At 39.3% G+C, this 23,348-nt stretch overlaps 1 protein-coding gene across 1 annotated transcript in view; it reads left to right on the forward strand.

The window, feature by feature from the left end:
* The window catches only part of ntf3 (neurotrophin 3), a 36,628-nt gene extending 17,009 nt beyond the window's left edge, over positions 1–19,619 (forward strand). Inside the window, exon 2 of the mRNA XM_085376114.1 lies at positions 18,756–19,619. Coding sequence (XP_085232240.1) covers positions 18,756–19,619 — 864 coding nt within the window. The remainder of the gene's footprint in view (positions 1–18,755) is intronic.
* Positions 19,620–23,348: the final 3,729 nt, after the last annotated feature.

Raw genomic sequence — 23,348 nt, forward strand, 5'->3', positions numbered from 1 at the left:
ATAGATTCAGCTAACCACTTTCATTTGTGTCATTTTCTCTATGTACAGCAGTGAAACTCATGTGTACTCTCTAATGGTTTTAGGTGTTTCTTGGGTGATTTTCCTTTTTTAAATTTGTAACCAGGTCACTCTGGCACTTCTTCTCATCCAGGGGAACAATCTGTCAACAGCTTGAATACTTTATTGCAGATTTCAGCCAATGCATTGACTTACTGACAGACAGCCCAGCAATGACGGGTTTTCCAGGATGTCTGCTGTTCATCCAGCAGTTCTAACAAGAGAATTTAAAAAACAATGAAAGTATAATTTACATATTAAATTACATTTATAGCTTGTCTGTGAAAAAAATCTAAGACCAAAGACTAGTAGGGTTTCCTTGCCCCACAGTCTCCATGCAGTCGTCTGTTTCGGTAGAGTCACAGCCAAGCTTTTATTGCTATCAACATCTAATCATGACAATTTCAGAAACAGTTCTAGCTGTTTTCTTCTTGACCCTTTTTGAACAGAAAGTGGGAAAAAATATAGCCAACAAAAAAGAAAAAGACACAAACTGTTTAGATATATTTACATTTCAGGAAACACATTTTTGTTTAGATACGTCCAAACCAGAGATCCCACAGTAACTTTGACCCGCCTTTCTATTTTCTGCGTCAAATGGTTGAGATCTTGTTTTGAGATCTATTCCCATGCATCATGCAAGCAAATTGTATATATCACAGATGCAGCACGATTGTCCTCTGAGTTATGACGAATTCATTGGCATGCTCAGAAAGTCAAGCTTTGAAAAATAAGGTTAATATTCATTGACCTAAACCACAATCTCTTTTACAAACCTGCCCAAACAATGGAAAAAGAGCAGAAGAAGTCAAAGGAAATACTATGTTTGCCCTTATTTTCTGTTATATAGAACACACAGTTACAATAGTGGATGCTCATATTAAACATGACAAAAGTTTTAAATAAGACTTTCAGTGTAAGTCTGAGTAATCCCCAGAAAAGCTCAGGATCAGTTTTTTCTACTCTTCACTCTGTATGCCGGTGAAAGCTGATATCCATCATATGGCCCTTTCTCCTCTCCTTTAGTTTGCTTAAGGAGAGGAGAGTGTGCTGTTTCAGACAGGCAGTGAACTGAGGAGTTGCACCAAGTCTTAGTGTAAGATAAGCAAGCTATTCAAGACCCAAAGATCTCTTTTAAGCCTAAAAATTAATATAAAGAAAATTAAAAGTATTTTTTCTAAACATGTTGCAGTTCTACCTACCTCGGCCACTACCTCTTAACGTCAAGGTTATGCTTGACGGTCGGGACTGTGATGTTGTAACAGACCTGTAACCATTTACACTGGCAGTTGAGGTGCATTCGTGCACTCCTAGGCAATTTAGCTCAGATGTAAACATCACTGCGGTGCTGAAATGGAAATGTCAGCACTGCGAGAAATCATAACATGAAAAGAAAACACTAGTGGGGTTTTCTGTGGAAAATCTTATCTCTTTCAAGGGTAACAGCAGCCTCCCTCAGTGCCGCATGGGAATCCCATGTTTGCAAACACTGACCCGTTCGCACACCTGTGCCTGGAGCCTGGCCATGCTGCAGCAGGTTACCGAAATTGGAAGGTGCACAACAAGCGTAAAGAACACCAGAGCACATGCTCGCAAAGCATGTGCTCCAGCAGCTGTCATGTCATTTTTGGCCCCCAAGGCAAGCTGCAAGCACTGAAACGACTCTGTTTTGTGCCTTTATTGTATGAATAAGTGCAAAATCCACAACAAACAGTTTACTACATTGCTGTGTGGTTAGAAAATCACGAGCAATAGTCCGTCTTTCTCCTGTCTGTGGTTTATTTTCTCGAGGTGTGTGTTCAAGCTTGTTTTTTCCTCTGAAAGGTAAAGGAATGCCTACCTGTAGGTATGTACATGTGTACGTACATGTACTCTGAGTTAGAATTCACACCCGACCTGTGTGTGCGCAGACAGCAGACTTTCCTAAACACACAACACTTTGACCTCAAAATGTTTTGAAGCTTTCCACTCCCTCTCTTTCACACAGAGCTTTTATAACCACACACACACACACACACACACACACACACACACACACACACACACTGACATCACTTTCCCTCTCTTGAACACACACAAATACATGCTACAGCGGCCGCGTCGCTTGCTTTTGCATCCACGCACGGGCACAAACTAGTATTCTTAAGGAATAATCATTGTGAATGCGGATGACTCACCTGGCTCATGGCAACAAAACATTCAGAGGGTAATTCACTGTTGTGATTGGAATTCTGCCCTTCCCTGCACTTACCATAACAGCTCAGAGGCTTGAAAGAGAGCGAGGTGGGAGGTGGCAGAACGTAAAGGGCAAAGGCAGATCCTCACAGCATAAATGAGTGTGCGATCTTAAATTCGCTTTGTTTGCACAGGTAGAATGTACTGAGAATTATGACAATATAGGAAGTTTTTAAAAAAGCCCAAATAAAAAAGATAGAAACTATTTAAATATATTTACATTTCAGGAAATACATTTTTGCTCAGATACGTCGGCACCAGAGATCCTGGCGCGACCTCAACACGTCTTTCTGTTTTCTGTTATCAAATGGCTGAGTTGGAAATCTATTTTTCAAGATCTTGTTTTGCGATCAGTTTTGGAATATAACAAAACCCCCAAGCCTTGATCATCACAGGCTTGAACCACAGCTTTTAGCGTATCACGGGTAATGCTTGAAAATTGTGGGACATTTCAGGTATTCTCTTATCACTACTCCACTTGCTGTTTCTCTGGCTGTTTAGCATTTTCCTTACTTTTGCCATGCTAGCAGGCCAGATGGTAGGGAATATGAGTTTTTAAAATAAAAGTCCTGGTGTATTAGTTGGAACATTCTACCAAACATTCCACACGTTATTCGTGTTTTATTTAAACTTTTTTTGCTTAGGCTTTCGGAGCTCCAGATTACTCTTTGAGCCTTTTGTCATAAATAGCTCAGTGATTACACAGAGCTTTTCATAGCATATCTGCACCTATGTAACAAATGGGAATGGGATTTTCTCATCCCCCTCCATGTCCACACTACATTTTGTTAAGTTTCTCTGCGCTGATGAACGCAGAGATGAATAAACACTTGAATGGAAGTTGAGCGGCAGACTGGACTGGATGCCTCTGTCACTCTGTGTGTGTGTGTGTGTGTGTGTGTGTGTGTGTGTGTGTGTGTGTGTGTGTGTGTGTGTGTGTGTGTGTGTGTGTGTGTGTGTGTGTGTGTCCTGCAACATCTGGAGTCAATTGGACAGCATTAGGGCTCAGACATTGCTGGGTGAAAATCCCTCTAGAGGATTTGCTGGTTTGGCACACTGCTCCACTAAGTCCCATCAATAAGTGTCCCTGACCTCACTGGGGTCTCCACGGTGACTACAGGTTTCTAACTGGTTCTGATTGGAGCCCCAAAGGTGAAAAAGTTCTACTAAATGCATTAAGGGGGTTTATTTTAGCTAACAGTTTGCAATGATAATCAAAATGGACTTGGGACAATACAGCACTAATGTGGAAAAATGATAGTTATCCCTTTTGACTCATTTCATTTTTCTGCATAAAGAAGCTGAAGCTGTTTACATCAAAGTTCCAAGAAGCTAAAGTTGAATTCAGACAACTTCAGGTAGTGATGTTTGCATTACTGTTAGAACCTATTCTTAGATCTGACGACAAGTAGGCAGGACTAACTGGTTAGCCTAAGGTTAAGCTTATTTCTGGTTTTATTTTACTAACTTTTGTTCGTGCACTTCTGCAGCTAGTTCAGGTGTGTTTATATCAAGTGTAACTGCACCAAGAAAATTACTTCGCGATGCAAAGGGACTGCTCATGTCTTGTTTTCTCAACTATTGGCTCGCTCAGTACCTGTGTGAAGTGGAAGAATGATGTTCCTTGTATTTCATTAGCTCTGCGGTCTGCCGCTGTAGTTTTCCTATTGAGTTGTGTAGAAAAAAACAAGTGTAAATCCAACAAATCCTACTGCTGCTTTTGTACTGTTGGTCGAATGGCTTTTTGCTTTCCTCACTATCATGCAGGTCCTTAACTTATCAGTGGCTCAATAAGATATTTTTAGAATGTCTACAGTTGTGCTCCTTTAGTCCGTCTGACTGTATTTTTGGATTTACACACTTATACAATGAACTATATCGCTCATTTCCAGCACCGTAGTTTTTATTCTTGGACTTCAATAGAGTAACATTGTCACAGTTCAAAATAATCTTTCTCTAATACTGGGCTTCAGTGCTTCCCCTTACAGTGGTTCATCCACTATCTCAAATAAGCTGCTTTTTCCTTCCTGGTTTTTTGTCTTTCAGCCAGCTTTATTTTGATTGGCTACCACTTCTAAACAATAGGTTTGAACAGTAAGTGGGTGGGACATCTGAGCTCGCAGCGCTGTTTGCTTTAGATTGGCAGACTCCATTCTCACTGACATTACACAGAGCAAAGAGAAGAAGAAACTATCTGAATATGGGACTTTTGGCTCAGAGGGGTACATACAGTTCTCATTCTCATGTTTTTTTATTATATGCTTAATTTGATCATCCACAGTATATTTGCAAAAGTGTATCCATCCATCCATCCATATTCTTCTGCTTATTCATTCCGGTTATAAGGTTCACAGGAAGCAAAGGTTTAGAAAGAAAATGTGTTAAAATAGAAGAGGTCCAATTTAATAGAACATTTATACCTTTAACAAATCAGTTATGTCTAGCATCCAATACTTACTGTCATGATAAGTAATTCTACTTTCCACTACATTTTGCAAAAATAATGTGTCCGTTTGTGAGCCGTTTGATGTTGCAAGCAGCTGGCTGTAAGCACCTTCATACGGATAAAAATTTAATAAAAGAAAAATATTCATAAGAACAAACCACACACAACAAAAACAGTAACGGCAGAAGTTGGCTGAGCCGCTGTGCAATGCATATAGCTCTACTTCACAAATAACACAGTTGTAGGTCCTTTTAGTAATCTAGTTGCTTTGTTGACAGTATTTGTTGTGTAACAGAAACTAAAGAACAACTGAGCACATAGAGACATTGCATCCACCTGAAAATGCAGTGAGAAAGGACATCAAATATAATTTGGCATTAATTAGGTGTGAGGATACTAAACACCATGCTGGTTTTATGTGCGACATAGGTGCAAAAACCCTGATTGGAGGTTCTGGTCAGGACATTGGTGTTTCCCCAAGTCCTCATTTTACTCTACGACTCTCAGTAAAGAGCTTTTCTTTGCTACCCTGTTACTTCTCCACAAACAGCAGTTAATCACTAATTAGTTTAAAGCTGGCGTCCTTAGCCTGTCAGCCAAAGCACAAGTTTAATCACTTGAGTGGATCAGTCGATGGATCTATAGAAAGATAGTCGAGTCTATACAGGCAAAAGTATTCAAACGGCCAATTAAATCAAGCTTCATAAGAGGCTGAAAGTTCAGTGCGTGACTGATATTTTCTCTTGTATTCCATTCTGCCTGGAGAAAAAACATTTCAGTCTTAAATGCTTGAAAGTTGACTGAAAGTGGAAAATAAAACCATAAGAGAGTAAATTACTGTCAGAAAAATATCTGCTGTCATGCCTCAAAATATGCAGTGAAATGCTTTTGGTCTTTGTTGTGTGTGAAGTTAAATTTGACCCAATATGCAAATGTTTATGGGTTTATGATTTTCTGTCCTCTGGTAGCATTTTAAAACAGTTCAGGCATTCCTTCTTAAGCATCAGTGTCAGCCGATCACTAAGCAGATCACCCTTCAGTTCGGAGGTTACACAGTGGAGTGCCTCTCAGTGTCCTTTTCACCACATCTTCTCAAAAATCCTTAATCTTCTCCCACAACTCTGCCTTAGCCTCCTATCACTGCTCAGCCATGATCATTTTTCAGTCGCTCCCCTTCCTACTCCCGCTCCCAGTTTGTATTGAAAATGACAATATGCGATGACCCTTTGAGCTCCTTGCTGTCATTTTGAAATCAGTCTTTGCGCCCTACTTTCCTTTTCTGTCCTATTTTCCGGAATCCTGGGACATGGGACAGGTAGACAAATCGTCTTGTGCTTTTTTGGGCACATAAGCACACATCCACATACATACACTATTTAGAAAAATGAAGGGAACGTGTGATCATCACAGTATAATGGAAATTCAAACTCCAGGGATCCCAGTCTGTCTAATTTGGAAGCATAAACCACTGTGAATCTGTTTCTCCTGCTTTGATGAAAGTGGCAACAGGTGCACTGGAAAGGTAGTGACCTCAGACCACCACTCTCTCCTCATCCATTCAGATTGATTTTTGCTAGTGTCCTTAGCTAGTGTTTGTATTGGTTCCTCTGACATGGCATATCAATATATACTATGGCTCTGAGCACAGCCTCAAGAGTGTTGAAGAGATACCAGGACACTGGACATTACCTGGGCATGGAAGTCATCCCATCAGCAGGACTGGTAGCTGCTCCCTTGTTAATCACACATGCCCTCATTTTTAATACAAACTGGGAACAGATGTCACAAGGGGAGTATCTCCTCCTGGTAGCTTCTCCACAGAAGGAGCACTGCCCTGCAAAATGACCTCCAGCAGGCTACTCATGACCAAACTGTCAGAAACAGTTCCTGGAAAACACAGGTGGGACCTGTGCTCACAGGAATGAATGTGAAGCAGTGGAAATGAAAAGAAAGGCCTCTCGTATACAAGTCCTCTGGTTGTGTTAAAAACCTGTATCAGAATTTGTTAAAGATTGTGTTAGATTTTACTGATGTTGGTGCATTTTGATGATCTTATTTTTAGATTAGTTTAAATTATTTGCTCGGTTTCTATTGTTGGAAAACAAGGCACATTAGAGTGAAGTTTTTGGGCTGGGAAGTCAAAACAGCATGCTAAAAGAAGCTAAATGGCATCTTTAATTTTTCCGTCTCTCTCTTTGCTCATCCTTCTGTTGGGACAATTCTAGCTTTATTTTTTGTGTGAATTAGACATATTGCGATCTCTGCAACAGTAGCATCAGTAGCTTAGGTGAAGATAACTGTATTATACAGGGAGTGCAGAATTATTAGGCAAATGAGTATTTTGTCCACATCATCCTCGTCATGCATGTTGTCTTACTCCAAGCTGTATAGGCTCGAAAGCCTACTACCAATTAAGCATATTAGGTGATGTGCATCTCTGTAATGAGAAGGGGTGTGGTCTAATGACATATATCAGGTGTGCATAATTATTAGGCAACGTCCTTTCCTTTGGCAAAATGGGTCAAAAGAAGGACTTGACAGGCACAGAAAAGTCAAAAATAGTGAGATATCTTGCAGAGGAATGCAGCAGTCTCAAAATTGCAAAGCTTCTGAAGCGTGATCATCGAACAATCAAGCGTTTCATTCAAAATAGTCAACAGGGTCGCAAGAAGCGTGTGGAAAAACCAAGGCGCAAAATAACTGCCCATGAACTGAGAAAAGTCAAGCGTGCAGCTGCCAAGATGCCACTTGCCACCAGTTTGGCCATATTTCAGAGCTGCAACATCACTGGAGTGCCCAAAAGCACAAGGTGTGCAATACTCAGAGACATGGCCAAGGTAAGAAAGGCTGAAAGACGACCACCACTGAACAAGACACACAAGCTGAAACGTCAAGACTGGGCCAAGAAATATCTCAAGACTGGTTTTTCTAAGGTTTTATGGACTGATGAAATGAGAGTGAGTCTTGATGGGCCAGATGGATGGGCCCGTGGCTGGATTGGTAAAGGGCAGAGAGCTCCAGTCCGACTCAGACGCCAGCAAGGTGGAGGTGGAGTACTGGTTTAGGCTGGTATCATCAAAGATGAGCTTGTGGGGCCTTTTCGGGTTGAGGATGGAGTCAAGCTCAACTCCCAGTCCTACTGCCAGTTTCTGGAAGACACCTTCTTCAAGCAGTGGTACAGGAAGAAGTCTGCATCCTTCAAGAAAAACATGATTTTCATGCAGGACAATGCTCCATCACACGCGTCCAAGTACTCCACAGCGTGGCTGGCAAGAAAGGGTATAAAAGAAGAAAAACTAATGACATGGCCTCCTTGTTCACCTGATCTGAACCCCATTGAGAACCTGTGGTCCATCATCAAATGTGAGATTTACAAGGAGGGAAAACCGTACACCTCTCTGAACAGTGTCTGGGAGGCTGTGGTTGCTGCTGCACGCAATGTTGATGGTGAACAGATCAAAACACTGACAGGATCCATGGATGGCAGGCTTTTGAGTGTCCTTGCAAAGAAAGGTGGCTATATTGGTCGCTGATTTGTTTTTGTTTTGTTTTTGAATGTCAGAAATGTATATTTGTGAATGTGGAGATGTTATATTGGTTTCACTGGTAAAAATAAATAATTGAAATGGGTATATATTTGCTTTTTGTTAAGTTGCCTAATAATTATGCACAGAGTCACCTGCACACACAGATATCCCCCTAAAATAGCTAAAACTGAAAACAAACTAAAAACTACTTCCAAAAACATTCAGCTTTGATATTAATGAGTTTTTTGGGTTCATTGAGAACATGATTGCTGTTCAATAATAAAATTATTCCTCAAAAATACAACTTGCCTAATAATTCTGCACTCCCTGTATTTAGTTTGTAGTGTTTTCAGACCTCATGTCACAATAATCACAATAAATGTTCAGGGATGTGGTTTATATGTGTAAATGCTTTTCAAAGGCTGTGTTTCATTACAGAATATTAGTTTTCAGTCTTTTCCAGCAGTGAGGTAAGTTTTGTGTTTCATTAAATAAATTTGCAGTTCGTCACGGTCCATGTCCTTCATGAACCTCAATGTAACCACACACACACACACGAAACACCAATGAACACATACTAGAGACCATGGAGAAGACAAACACACTGACAGTTTTGTGTTGGACGATCGTGTACACACACGCAGTGTATTTATGTCTGTGGTTAACTTGGCACAATTACTGGCAAACAGTAGACTTGGATAGAGGAGGTGCACATAAACAGGCTTCACTGTCATTTGCCAGTGAGCAACAAAGAGGTGCATGGACACTTTAGATGCATCTATTAAGATAACTGGTGACACTTTTTGAATGTTGTACTTGTTTTGCAAAACCTTTCATTAGAAAATCAAAATGAAAAAAAGAGAAATCTGAAATCTGAAAACAAGCTGATAAAAACTCTTCAAATTCAATATTAGAAGTGAGAGAGTAGCACTGGAGCTTTATCTTTGCTCTTCACTCCGTGTGTTGTTTCCACACTCAAAAACAAAAGCTGAACAGACCACCTTGTATGCACAATCACAGTCCGCTTCTGTGTACACTGAATTCTTCCAGCCCTCAGACTTTTGTCCAGGCCAAAAAGGAAGTGCTGCCATATTTCACAGTCAGTGGTGAGCTGAGCAAAATTCAGTAGCAGATAAAAATGTTGGTGAACATTAAGTTACAGGACATGTAGGTGAAGGTAACACGTGAGACAATCTAAACACAGAATGTAACATTTCATTAACAAGGGGATGATGAAATGAACATAAAACATTTGGATTCATAAAACATATAGACGTTAATAATGGCTGTATGTGTGATGTTTGTGCAATGTTTTGTTCAGGTTGGCCCACTTATTAAGGAGACGATAGGGGAAGATTTTGCATTAATCTAGGCAAATATTAAAAATTTGTGTTTTGCCTGGTTTTTATCGTCTCACTGAAATTATGCAACTGTACTTCCCTGATGGCAAGTTTCTTATCTGATTCATCAAGTATCTGCAATAATACAAAGCACCGGGCAAGAATTATCATTGCCTGATGCAACAAAACGCCATATTTATGAGAGTCTATTACCCATCACAACCATTGCGACACAGTCACACATCAACACACGAAACCTGTGTGTGGTCTTACTAAGATGCTGCCAGCCTGAGGCTGTCTGAATCAAAGGTGTGACAATTTCAAAAGCCATGGGCTTTTGCCTTTGCACTGTCAGACTGTCTGCAATCATGCATCTTTTGCAAAATCTCATGTACCTGTCAAGATTTCTAAAGTTTGTGCATGAACATATAAGCATGTTTTTCTGTGTGCAGCATCTTCCTGTTTCAACACAAGCTTGTTCCAGATTAACAGCTTCAGTGAGCGTGAAGAGCAGGTGAAACAAAGTTCTTGGCAATTTCACTCACTGTGTTTTCTACGGGAATGATTAGCTTAGATATTTAAGACACATCAATCTATGGGCTTAAAGTGCCAAAACGTTTACATTAGGTATAGATCATTCACGATATTTCTTGCTCGTCTAAAATTCCTTGCTAAAGTGAGTGTTTGTCACTTGGCTATGTTTGCTAAAAAAAACCTTTTCCTTACCATAGAAACAGTTCTGTGATCACCTGCCGCTGTTTTCTTCCTTGAATGCTTACTCTTTTTAATATTGCCAAGCTAAGCAGCATATTTCTTTTTGTCACAATGTACTAAATCATTTTATGATTAATTTATTTTGTTTTTATAATCCAAGGATGTTTTCCACTTGCGCTAAGGTCTCCTTTAACCATGAAGTGGTTAAAATCCACCTACTCAGATTTATTCAGATAAATCTAATTTTCTAATTTTCTCTAGATTTGGACATGAAGTCCCTACAGACGTCTTGTATAATTGTTAAGGTTTTTTTCTTGAAAAGTTTCTGAATTATTTGTTTGTATAAGTCTTGTGATATAAGTGATGTCTTGTGATTTCTGTGTGTGTAACAGGTCATTACATTCTTCTATCACTGCTATAAAGAGAGAAGACATAGGTATTTAGATAGCAAACAGAAACCTCATACAACATGGTAGGAAGCGACATCAATCACACAATCCCGGTGCTAAACTTACAGTCGCTCTAAAAGCTACTTTTAACAGCTCATTTGTTGCAAAGTAGCACCGCCTGTTTTATTTCACATCAGAAACCCTTCCTGATGCAACCCCAGGGAATTTGTTTCTCTGGCTAGAATCAAACCAGCAACCTACATAGCCACTGCAATACAAGGGCAAGAGTCCCAAAATATTCTAATTTCATTGAAAGCAAAAGTTCAACTTTATTTTGTTATACAGTTATACAGATATAAAATAATGTTTTGCACCATAAAAGCTGCTCCCAAAGAACACAGTACATGTCTCAGCATGGTATGCAGTCTGTCCTTAAGCTTTTCGGGAAAATGGCACCAAATGACCAGAATCTGAAAGTCGCATCCTTAAGAAATAGGAAAAGATTCAGGACCGACCTGACACAGAACATGTGACTCTTCAGCTTGTCTATCACTAAAGCCTCATCAGAAATGCTCTCAGTAGAAGGGTGGCTGACTTTTGTACAATACTGTATGTGTGAGGGCAACTAATACTCACACTAATACCTCATACGACAGAGAACCTATAGAGAACTCACTATCAATTGCATATCTACTTGGCAGTCAGGGAAGAATAATAAATCATTCTATCTGATACACACAAAAAACTACTCACATTTTTTGGCTTTCTCCAAAATCAATAAATCTTTTAAAAAAATCTCTTGTCATTTCACATACTTTAAACCCACAACCCCACCCCATTTTTCTTTAAAGGACGTTAAAGCTCACATTTGTAGATTTGTCTTCATCAAGCTCTTACCTGTCAAAACTTTGACTTACGTGTCAATGACCGCAAGAAGCAGAATAAAAAGCTTGTGGAATAAAGCAGTGGTATTCTGCAGTATGCTGATGATGTACTTGGCTCACACGAGAGCGAGCCGCTCTGAATGCAAAGGGTAAGTTGCTTCTTCAGGTGAAAGAGTTCAAGATTTGCTTGAACTGATGTAGCATCTGAAATGATGCCCCTTTATCCAGCCTGTTTAGGTGGATAAATTGGCGTCATTTCTGTTAAGAGGGACTGTAGTATAATAGGGGATCTTAAGGCTAATCTAACAATTTACTGCTCAGGCACTCAGTTATGGTCATGAGCTGTGTAAATAAAAGGGTGAGACAGCAATAAAACAGGCTGAAATATAGGCCGAAGTTCTTCACAGGGTGTCCAACATATACTATTTCTCCAACAATGTCTATAGAAAATGTTTTGAATTCCTTCTGTAAGAATCCTTAAATCTAAGATCTTACCTTCTATAGACCAGCGAACTTTCTCTGGTGTGTTGTCTTTTTGTCTGTGGTGTTCATTTTTAACCTTGAATTACACATGTCTGCTGTTAATGTCAGGTCTGCTAGCTACTTTTGCATATAGGGATACTGTATGTACTGCGTATAAAATCACAAATCTCCATGATGACTAAACAATTCTCGAGCTGTTAGACGTCTACTGTGTACTTCAACACAAGCCTCAATGGTGTTTTGTTTCATTTCTTCTCATTTGTTACACCCTTTCTTACTTCGCAGCCTAGAGGTTATGACAACTAAATACAAAACAAGCTGATAATCATTTGTTAATTTACTCAGAACAAACTCAGATTTTAAACCGTACTTGATCAACATCCGTTCAGTAACTGTGACATTGGCCTCATGAGTTTATCCTGCCTCAATTCAGACCCTGCTGACTTGGCATACTGTGATTATAAAAGCTTTAAAAGGACATTTGGAAAGAACTACTGCACAGACTGGCCTAACAACTATGAGCACTTCCTTTGTCCATCTTTAGAAAGAGGAACCAATCGAAATAAAGCCAGCTGTATCATGTTTGTTGGATTCTGAACCTGTCTGCAAACCGAAGTTTAATGCCTTTTATAATATATTTTGATCATGAACTTTTAAACAAAATAATCCAGCACCAAAAGCAATATCCTGTTTTTCCATTTTGTTTGTGTCTAAAGCAGATTTTTAAAAACACATTAATTTATTTTATGGTTCCATTTTTCACTGAGACTGATTTTTGGCTCAAGCATTATCCTAGAATACTTATTTAGGATAAGTGGCCTGGTTCACAGACAACAGAACATTTAGCCAATATTCATTTTAAATTAATGTGAATCACATGGGGTTTTTGTGGTTGTGCAGGGCAACAAGGCCCCAAAATCCTGCATTCCTGCTTTAACCAGTTCTCTGACTATATTCAGGGCACAGTACCATCTGAATGTCACATGAAAAATGTATTTTTGTTGAGCAATTATCCATTTGAGTGTGAAGTACAGTGCTCAAAGGCACGCGGAGAATTTCTTGTAAACATGCTACGTAGAAGCGATTCTTGTTTAAGGGGTGAAGGTTGGGCTAAGAAAAACTGCAAGTTTACAAAAAGATCCTCATGATAATCTCACCCTAAAACAGACTGGTAATGAGCGATGGCTTTGTCACAGTGACACAGAAGCTCTGGTGACATGTAGATGAATGTGAGGGTTCCTCAGAAACTTCCCCGAGGGCTTAGCTATTTCTTCTTGTCCTAACATGCTTCGTTAATAATTTAGAGCATGTACACAGTGCAGTAACTTAGTGGTAACCAGCTCACAGTGAGTCAATAGTTTGGCGATTATGCCCGCCAGCTGAATGATTGCATCCCTGGGTTCTCACCTTCTTAGCAACTCGGGCAAAAAATTTAATTCACAAGAAAACCTTCAGTTTGGTCAAACTGCAATATATGAGCAGTAGTGCTTTGATACAATAAAGGAAAACTGAGTGGAAATTGGCATATTAACCCGTTCTCAAAACTCTATGGGACAATTCGTCATCACGTCACACGTAGGCTATTCTAAACTAGTAACCAAAATTGATGGCCTATTTGAGTTTTTCATACACTCCTTAACTCGCTCATCATTCCGGTCACTACATCGGTCCTATGTCACATGCCAACATATATCAATTTCCTGTCCTCTGTGAAAACAGACAGGCACCAATGTTTTCGGTAATCTATACGAGGATGTGAAAGTACAGTGACCCTGAAAATTCAAATGCGTCATATAATACTGTTTAGTGTTAGCTTGTCACGTCTGCAGCTTGTCCGGTATGTTACTGTTTCCCCCAAAACACTTCCATTGTGTTCCAAGACACACAAGCTGAAACGTCAAGACTGGGCCAAGAAATCTCTCAAGACTGGTTTTTCTAAGGTTTTATGGACTGATGAAATGAGAGTGAGTCTTGATGGGTCAGATGGATGGGCCCGTAGCTGGATTGGTAAAGGGCAGAGAGCTCCAGTCCGACTCAGACGCCAGCAAGGTGGAGGTGGAGTACTGGTTTGGGCTGGTATCATCAAAGATGAGCTTGTGGGGCCTTTTTGGGTTGAGGATGGAGTCAAGCTCAACTCCCAGTCCTACTGCCAGTTTCTGGAAGACACCTTCTTCAAGCAGTGGTACAGGAAGAAGTCTGCATCCTTCAAGAAAAACATGATTTTCATGCAGGACAATGCTCCATCACACGCGTCCAAGTACTCCACAGCGTGGCTGGCAAGAAAGGGTATAAAAGAAGAAAAACTAATGACATGGCCTCCTTGTTCACCTGATCTGAACCCCATTGAGAACCTGTGGTCCATCATCAAATGTGAGATTTACAAGGAGGGAAAACAGTACACCTCTCTGAACAGTGTCTGGGAGGCTGTGGTTGCTGCTGCACGCAATGTTGATGGTGAACAGATCAAAACACTGACAGAATCCATGGATGGCAGGCTTTTGAGTGTCCTTGCAAAGAAAGGTGGCTATATTGGTCACTGATTTGTTTTTGTTTTGTTTTTGAATGTCAGAAATGTATATTTGTGAATGTGGAAATGTTATATTGGTTTCACTGGTAAAAATAAACAATTGAAATGGGTATATATTTGCTTTTTGTTAAGTTGCCTAATAATTATGCACAGTAATAGTCACCTGCACACACAGATATCCCCCTAAAATAGCTAAAACTAAAAACAAACTAAAAACTACTTCCAAAAACATTCAGCTTTGATATTAATGAGTTTTTTGGGTTCATTGAGAACATGGTTGTTGTTCAATAATAAAATTATTCCTCAAAAATACAACTTGCCTAACAATTCTGCACTCCCTGTAGAGGAGCACAGAGCAGACACACAGTCTCCATATCAGTCCAGCAGCTGAAAAAGTGGTCACTCACTGACAGCACCTCATTAAAGCAGCCTCATTTACTAGAGTCAGGGCTTTTATGGTAGTCATTATGAGAGCAGGGGTAAGATTAATTTCTCACGTTCATTTTTATTTTTTTTATGCACAAGTGTTTACAGGCCAGTCACACAGAGTTTTGGTCTAATGAAAAGTGGAAGAAAAACTCAAAGGTTAAGTGAATGGCATCTTAAGGAAGTGATGTCAAATACCAAATTGCTGAGGTTTTGACTTGTATAAACAGTTTCATTTAAAAAAAAAAAAAAGGACGCCAGCAAATATTACTGTATAGAGTATCCAGATGTGTTATTAAATGGTGTTATCTTTTGGGGGGGGGGGGGGGGGGGGGGGGGGGGGGGGGTGTCTTTGCAAGCTCTGGATCTGCAAGCCACCATACAACCCACATCACCCCCAGCTTCTCCTTTTCATGCTGCTGTAAACAGAGCCATACCACTAACATAAATTACTACAGGTGGAAATAATAATCTTCTTGTAATGATAGTCGTTTTAGCTGTTTCAGTTTGCTACAGCATTAAGAAGTGGGAGACTGATGGGAAAAGGCTGAACAGCTTCTTAGAAATATACATGTTCTATTTTGGAGCCATATCTCAAGGCTGTGCAAGAGCTAAAGGTTTCTTTGAATAAAGACTCCACTTAATTCATTAAGGAGCATTTCAGATATGTTCCGGGGACACAGGAATATTGTGATGAAGCTCTAATAAAAAGTGTTTGCTGTTAAAAACAAATATGATCATCTTTGTCCCCACATGACTGTCATCTGTGTGTGAGTTTGCAGCAGCATTGCAGTGATACTTTTGAATGGGCCTGCAAACAACTGCGATGTAGTAAGAACAAAGAAATGTGTGTGTCAGTCCACGTGCTTGTCTTTTCTGAGCCAGTGATTACAAGGTGACATTGCTGTGCGTCTTCCTCCCCACCTTCCAACAGCTACATGAATTGGGCAAAATATTGCTGATGGGAACATGTCAACTCTTTTTGTTTGGGTCCACCTGTCAGCTAATTACTCTCTATTCTTTCCTTTTCCTCTTCTCCTCTCCCTCTAAGACATTGCAATATTAGCTGATGGCTTAGTGAACATGCTTGTGTCCTTTCGGCAGCACTTGCATATATAAAGAAATATCTAGACATGTCCTTCAAAGTTTTGCTTAATCTTAAAGATATTAATCGCATTCTCACAATCACACTGTAGCTGATGAGCATGCAGCAAGTTAGTTTAATTGCTCTTTCTTCAGCCACTCACTACACACAACTTTGGTATTTATGGTCATTCCAAAATATGACTTTTCGGAAAATGTTAAATTTTAAATTCTCTCTTTAAAAGTTTTTTGTTGTTGTTGTTGTTTTTAAGTTTGATGGATCCATGACTTTACAAAGCAGAGCTGGGGAAATGAAAAGCTGAAACGTGTTAGCTTAAATTTTGCCCAACTGCTAACGACTGTGGCTGTAGTAGAGCGCTGTTCATATGAGGAACTTTATTAATACGTGTAAGGGTCTTTCAGCTTTGTTTGTAGAGAAAGTCATGTGGTGATGAAAAATCTGCTTTTGGTGCAAATGCATAAATTTACACACGAATTTTAAAAATATATAGTCCACAGTCGTAGTTAATAAAGAAAGACTCCAAGAGATGACAGAAAACAGAGTTCTGTCTTTTTATAATTTGACAATGAAAGGCAACATCATGACTAAGTTCACTTGTTTCTTACAGCCAAGCCCTCTGTCACATAGGCCTAACCCATAATTAAGTATAATGCTAAACAATTTGACCTTAAGGATCTCTGTAATTAGTCATCGCTCGTTAGTATATGACAGTGATGCAAGACTGTTTAATAAGCAGCAGCGTGTTTTCTCCTGGTAAAATGTTAACCATCCAATTACAAAACTGCCTCTCCACCAAATAACATCTAAACTAAATTTTATTCTACATTTCTGCAAAGCAACTGATAGTTTCATGTTTTCTTTACATGATCGTTATCATTAGTTTAATGTGTTTATAAAGGACAAAGACACTTTTTGGGGACACAACCATGAATGCATGTATGGGAGTGAGGTTTTTATTATGCAAATGAATGTTACAGGCATTTTTTATGTCAAAGGACAATTATGGGACTTCTAAAAAAACATGTTATACATGCTGCGGCGTGTTATTTCCCGTAATGTGCTCAGTTAGAGACACGTACATACATGCACACTGGCTGTTATTTACACTGTTGAAATGTTCAAGTTTTCAGAAACATTTTTAACTAGTTAACATTAGTCTGAAGTCCTAACATTCCCCCAAAGAAAACTACGCACCCTTTCCCTTGGTGCATGTTGTCCATGGAGACTTTTATAACCCCTGCCCATTTGGAGCTAGGAATAGCCCCCAGCGGTGGTTTTTAAAGATTTTGTCCTTCTCTTAATGGCTGAGGTTCATGAGGTAGAGCAGGTCATCTGTTAAGAAGGTCAGTGCTTCAATCCTTGACTGCTCCAATCTACATGCCAAAGTATCCTTGGACAACATACTGAAACCTTAGTTATTGCCAATGTGTTCACCATAATGTGAATTTTAAAAAGCAGAACTCAGATTTGGAAAAAAGTGCATGGGTTAATGAGACATCGTAGAAAGCACCGTGAGTGCTCGAGTAGAAAAGCATTATATAAGAACCAGTCAATTTGCTAGTGTTACTATTCAGGTCTTAAACCTGTCAAAGTGTGAATTGGTTTTCAAAAGGCATCATGGCAAAACTGGCTCTGTATAAATAGGAAAGAGGTTGTCGTTAGCTGTAGGGTATAACTTGACAAGCTTTGTAGAAAAGCTTTTATTATGATTTCTAACCCAAGTTTTAAACGCAGGTAAACATTAGTGATAACCCTTATAGCAGACAAGTCTGGCCCGGATCTGGTGTCAAGCTGACACTGTTGGCTGACTTCTGGCATGGTAAGTGGTATGTCATCCAGATGGGCCAGGCCTGGCGTAGGTGGCACTGTTTATGTGATGACATGCCACATCTGTCCCGATTGTGGTTTGATTTATGCGGCCCAGGCTCATAGAAAACAGGTCTGGCCTGGATCCGGCATCAAGCTGGCACTTCTGACTGACTGGTGTCATGGCAGGGTGTATGTCAACCAGATGTGGGCCAGGTCTGGCAATGATGGCAATATTTATGTTATTTATGTTAGTGGTTTGATACCTGGCTCCTCCACTCTGTATGAATGTTGTTAGGAAGCACTCAGTTTAAAGAAAGTGTGTGATTGGGTGAATGTGGCATGCTGTATAGAGCACTTTGAGTAATCTGCTAGAGTAGAAAAGTGCTATGTGAGATTCACTGTCTGAACAGAGTTTTGTCATGTTACTTTTGCACTATTATGTTGTTATTACATGGCTTGTTTAAGGTACACATTAGGCTGACATCTGGGGCCAGAGCTGAAACTGTTCTGGGCCAGCGCAGGGCCAACAGTGTGTCTGCAACTGGCTTTGTGCTGGCCCATGTGTGGGCCACCTCTGGCAAACCAGATCTGGGCCACCAAAGGGCCATCATTCTTTGCGGTATGTGGGCCATGTGTAAGCACATTGTGTGGGCCAGATCCGGGCCACACCAATTTTGCTATGTGGGATATATTTCTGTTTGACTATCTTTTCACTCTGAAAAGGAATAAAACTTCAAATCAATCAAGTCCTGAGTTTTAGGAGGACAGAACTTTCATTTATAGTATCTTCTTCTTCTTTTTCTGTCATTGCAGATCTTACAGGTGAATCTAGTGATGTCCATCCTGCTGTATGTGATGGTCCTCGTGTACCTCTATGGTATTCAGGCAACCAACATGGGTAGCAGTCAACAGCAGCAGCAGCCAAGTCCAGACCCTTTAAACTCTCTCATAATCCAGCTACTTCAGGCTGACCTAACAAGGGGGAAGACCAGAGGGAACCAGAGCGAGCAGGGGAAAAGCAGAGACACTGAGCCGCGGGACACTCTGCCTCCCGTCAAGATTGAAAACTTTCCTTTGGAGGACAAAGGAGATGCAGAGGAGTGGCTAGAAACGCGTCACAGTGATGATTTTCTGATGGATCAGCCGGTGATGCTGTTGAACTTGGACATCCTTAGGCAACACAAGCGCTATAACTCACCGCGAGTGCTACTGAGCGACCGGCCTCCACTGCAGCCACCGCCATTGTACCTTTCTGATAATTTTGTGAGCAGTGTACCGGTCTTAGGGGCAGCAGGAAACAAGACACGAAAGAAGCGTCACACTGAGCACAAGAGCTACCGGGGGGAATATTCTGTTTGTGACAGTGTGAGCGACTGGGTGATGAATAAAACGTTAGCATACGACATCAAGGGACAGCGCGTGACTGTTCTGGCCAAGTTTAAAACCAGTGCCACAAAAGACATCAGACAGTTCTTTTATGAGACACACTGTCGGACCTCCAAGCCTGTCAAGGATGGCTGCAGGGGCATTGACGACAAGAACTGGAACTCACAGTGCAAGACGGCGCAGTCGTATGTTCGAGCACTGACACAGTTTCAAGATCAAGTGAGCTGGAGGTGGATACGCATAAACACTTCCTGTGTCTGTGCATTGTCAAAGAAACGTCGCAGGACGTAAGAGACTTGTTGGGAATTCTACTTCCTGTATAGGATTTTATTTCCTGCTCACAGTGCTTCCCATCACAGGATTATGTGTCATGCCGGTGACCAGCAAAAATCTGCTATAAAGTGATGCTTCTACTGAAGAATCTTAGGTCCATTTAAATGATATTTCAACATTAATGTGCTGCTCTAAATCCAAACGCTGGTGCAGCACTGAGGAACTCACTTAAGGGGATGGGTGGGGGTGTGGGGAGGGAGGCAATAAGTGTGTGAGAGAGAACTGTATATATAAATTATTTAAATTATAAAAAATGCATGTAGTTTATACATGTTTATCTATCTATATATGATCTATGACTATATTTGTGTTATTTATTGAAATAAGTCTTCTTCAAAAGGATAAAATGTTTATAAAAAGGAACAAAACAATCTAGGAACTCATTCAGAGACTGTAATACTGAGATGGGCTGCAAAGGTGCTTCACAGTAAGACTTTATGTGTGCCTTGACCAGTGTGGCTCCAGAGCTGAGCAATAGGACGTGGTAACTCACAGACAGCATTTGCTGCAAATGGTTTGGTGAGTGAACCTAAAAAAATGACAGAACAGCAGGGACCTACTGACCAATATGGAGCCCAAATTCTGACCGATTTGACATTTGTGATCATAGACATGTACACTGCATTCACAATTGACACTACTTTTATGATGTAATGCACAGCAAGCCCATTCTTTCATATGGGAGACAATTTTGACCAATAAAAAAAACTTCTTGTGGAACCTGCTGGCAGTGACTGGAGATTCAAGATTCACAGACCACCTTGGCTTTGTTCACCAATTTTTAATCTCAACTGGTATCTTGAGCTGTTTTTGTTTCTTCCTTTTAATAAAAATGTATATTTCTTAAAGTTGGAATTATTATTTAAATGCTAATATGAAACGCTTCCAGTTTTTCTGACTTATACCATTATTTACCTCTTTACAACAAATGCAGCCAATTCCAAACTGTTAGTTGTAAACCCACAGAGCTAACAAGAGTCTATAATTATCCAAATAAACATTTCCTTAATTACTTCAATTTAGGGGGGAAATTGAGTTTATTTATTAGCATTTATGCATTATATGTAATGTCTCTAAAATTTGATAAAAATAAAAAGATTCAGTGTTATAGTTATTCAGTTCACCTTATAATGCCAATCATCTCATAACATAACCCTGCAATATTAAGAGAAACTCTATGAGTTTGGTGATTGTGGGGAGGAAGAACACCCTCTTAAGAAGAGAAGCCAGAAAAGAAATAAAACGTGGCAAAAGTCTTTATTTTGTCATCTTTTACACTTACATGAGAGTCAGAAAACTGAAGTTCAGACTAAACAGACTGTTATGTTTATTCACTAATGATTGAAGATAGAGCATTTGTATTTTTCACATTTTAAAAAAATGTTTTGTTACAACGACAAAACCAACAATGGATTGATTCCAGTAAAAGGAAATGTCTGTGTCGCCAAACCAGTTACGGCTCCCCTGGATCTTTATCAGATTGTTACATTGAGTAACATTGTTGAGTACAGCTGAAACTATGGTGAACCACTGTTACAGACAATTATTCAGCCTTTTTATAAAAGAAAAATTACAACATATTTTTAGGACACACTTTAAGGATGATTGTCTTAAGTTAGCTATTGAGTGTCACAAACTGGAACCTAAAACACATGTATGGTTAGCTTTTGTATTGTCTTAATAAAAGCAAGCCTATAGATTTTTACTATCCTTGTCTTTATATCAGAGCTAGTTTGCAAATTTTCCAGTTCAATGGATATTTTACTCTACTACAGTAACTTGAAATGACTCGAATTTCAAAACGATCAGCATTTTTAATATATAAATTTAAATTAAATTGTATGAAAAAGAACAAAAAAACAATTATTTTATCCAAAAACAGATCTTTTTTTTTTTTTAGTTCTAACCTAACTAACCTCAACTAATTTTTAATGCCAGATTCTAACCAAGTTATTGGTAATGCCTAAACGTTTTGTTGTTGTTGTTGTTGTTGTTGTTGTTTTTTAAGCATTTGATTAAAAATGATACAAAGGATATGTTAAAATGATCTGACATGTATGACACAAATTTTGGTGTCTGTGTATCTAAACTGCAAAATGACTGACCAATCCCTCCAAACTGAAAAATATGCATTTTGTGTAATTAGACACAAATCAGTGCACACAAGACAGACTAATGTCGAGAGAGGGGGAAAGAAAGGGGTTTAGTAAAGGTTTAATAAATGGTTATTGCTTTCACTAATGACATGTTTTACATTTCCTTTGCAGCAGAGAGAGAGAACAAAGGTATCAAAGCTTCATCTGGTGGGGTCAATGTTCAGATTTTAACAATATGGACATTAAAAGTTTAAAAAAATGTATCTGTTTACTTTAAGCCGTTTTACTCAAATTGCAGAACAAAATTTATAAGGTAGTCAAAATTATTTGTTAAAGAACTGAAACAAAAAAAAGATGCAGGTCCAAATATCTAAAGAATCAACTTAAGTGTCACAATGGATGAAATCGTAATGATATGACAAATGCAGGATAAAATTATCTGATACTTATCACCATATGATATCATCTATAGTATTCAGAGGCTGGAAAAACAGTCATTGCAGAGGCTGTATTAAGGGGCAAAAACTTAAGATCAAAATATTTTAAGTCATTATTTCCTTAGACTAAACATAGGGTAATTATAGGAACAGTTGATACAAACAATCTGCAGCCTTGATGCTGAAAATAATAAACAGGAGATCAGTACAGACAGAATGGCACCAAAACAAGGGCATGAAAAAATCAAATCAAGCAACGCTACAGAAACAGACCGGAGGCAACGTGATTGTCAAAAATGTGACTCAGTCATTATCAAATTCTTGTGCGGTCACTGCAGACAGGAACGTGTATACTAAAGCTAAAAGTATGTTGTGTGAAATCATAATGATTCAGATGATAAGAAAGAGATTCCACCTCAAGAAGCATACGCTGTGAGAGTACAGGGTGGGCTATTTATTATGTTACGTTGAAACCAAGCACACCATTGTTTTTCTTGTGACATTACCAATAAGTTTGATGTGTCACATGGCCCTCTTCCTATTGAAAAAACAAAAGTTGAATCCAAGATGGCCGACTTCTAAATGGCCACCATGGTCACCACCCATCTAGAGGAGTTTGCCTCCTCACATATACTAATGTGCCAAAAACAGGACTTTAATATCACCAACCATTCCCATGTTATTATGGTGTATCCATATAAATGGCCCATCCTGTACATTACCTGTGGCTTGGACTCATTTTCTAGAGTAAACAATTCTGTAATGAAGCAATCCAACAGCTAAAGGGTCACAGCTGTTGATGCTAGGCTAAAAACTAGATGCTGCATACATTTTGTTTTTAAAGGTTTTTCTGTGGGACATGTATTATTACAATCTGATGTTTGAAACATAATTAAAGTGTAAGAGCCTTTTGCTGAAGATGCAATTGCACTTTAATGGTAAGGAAAGAGAAATGAGTGGTACAAAAATGTAAGAGATACCAATACAAAAACATGCCCACAAGCAGAAAGAAAGAAACACAAAGACGATAAGCAACATTTCTTTTAATGTTGTGATGAATAAAATGATTAAGCAGACTCCGTATAACAAAACAAAAAGGGTGGTAACTGATAATGCTGCATATATAGTGCACAGCGTATTCCAAAACTCCAAAA

This window comes from Diplotaxodon limnothrissa, linkage group LG17 (assembly GCF_057381915.1).
Source record: "Diplotaxodon limnothrissa isolate DT_005_m linkage group LG17, D_limnothrissa_male_GT1.1, whole genome shotgun sequence".
Lineage (NCBI taxonomy): Eukaryota > Metazoa > Chordata > Actinopteri > Cichliformes > Cichlidae > Diplotaxodon > Diplotaxodon limnothrissa.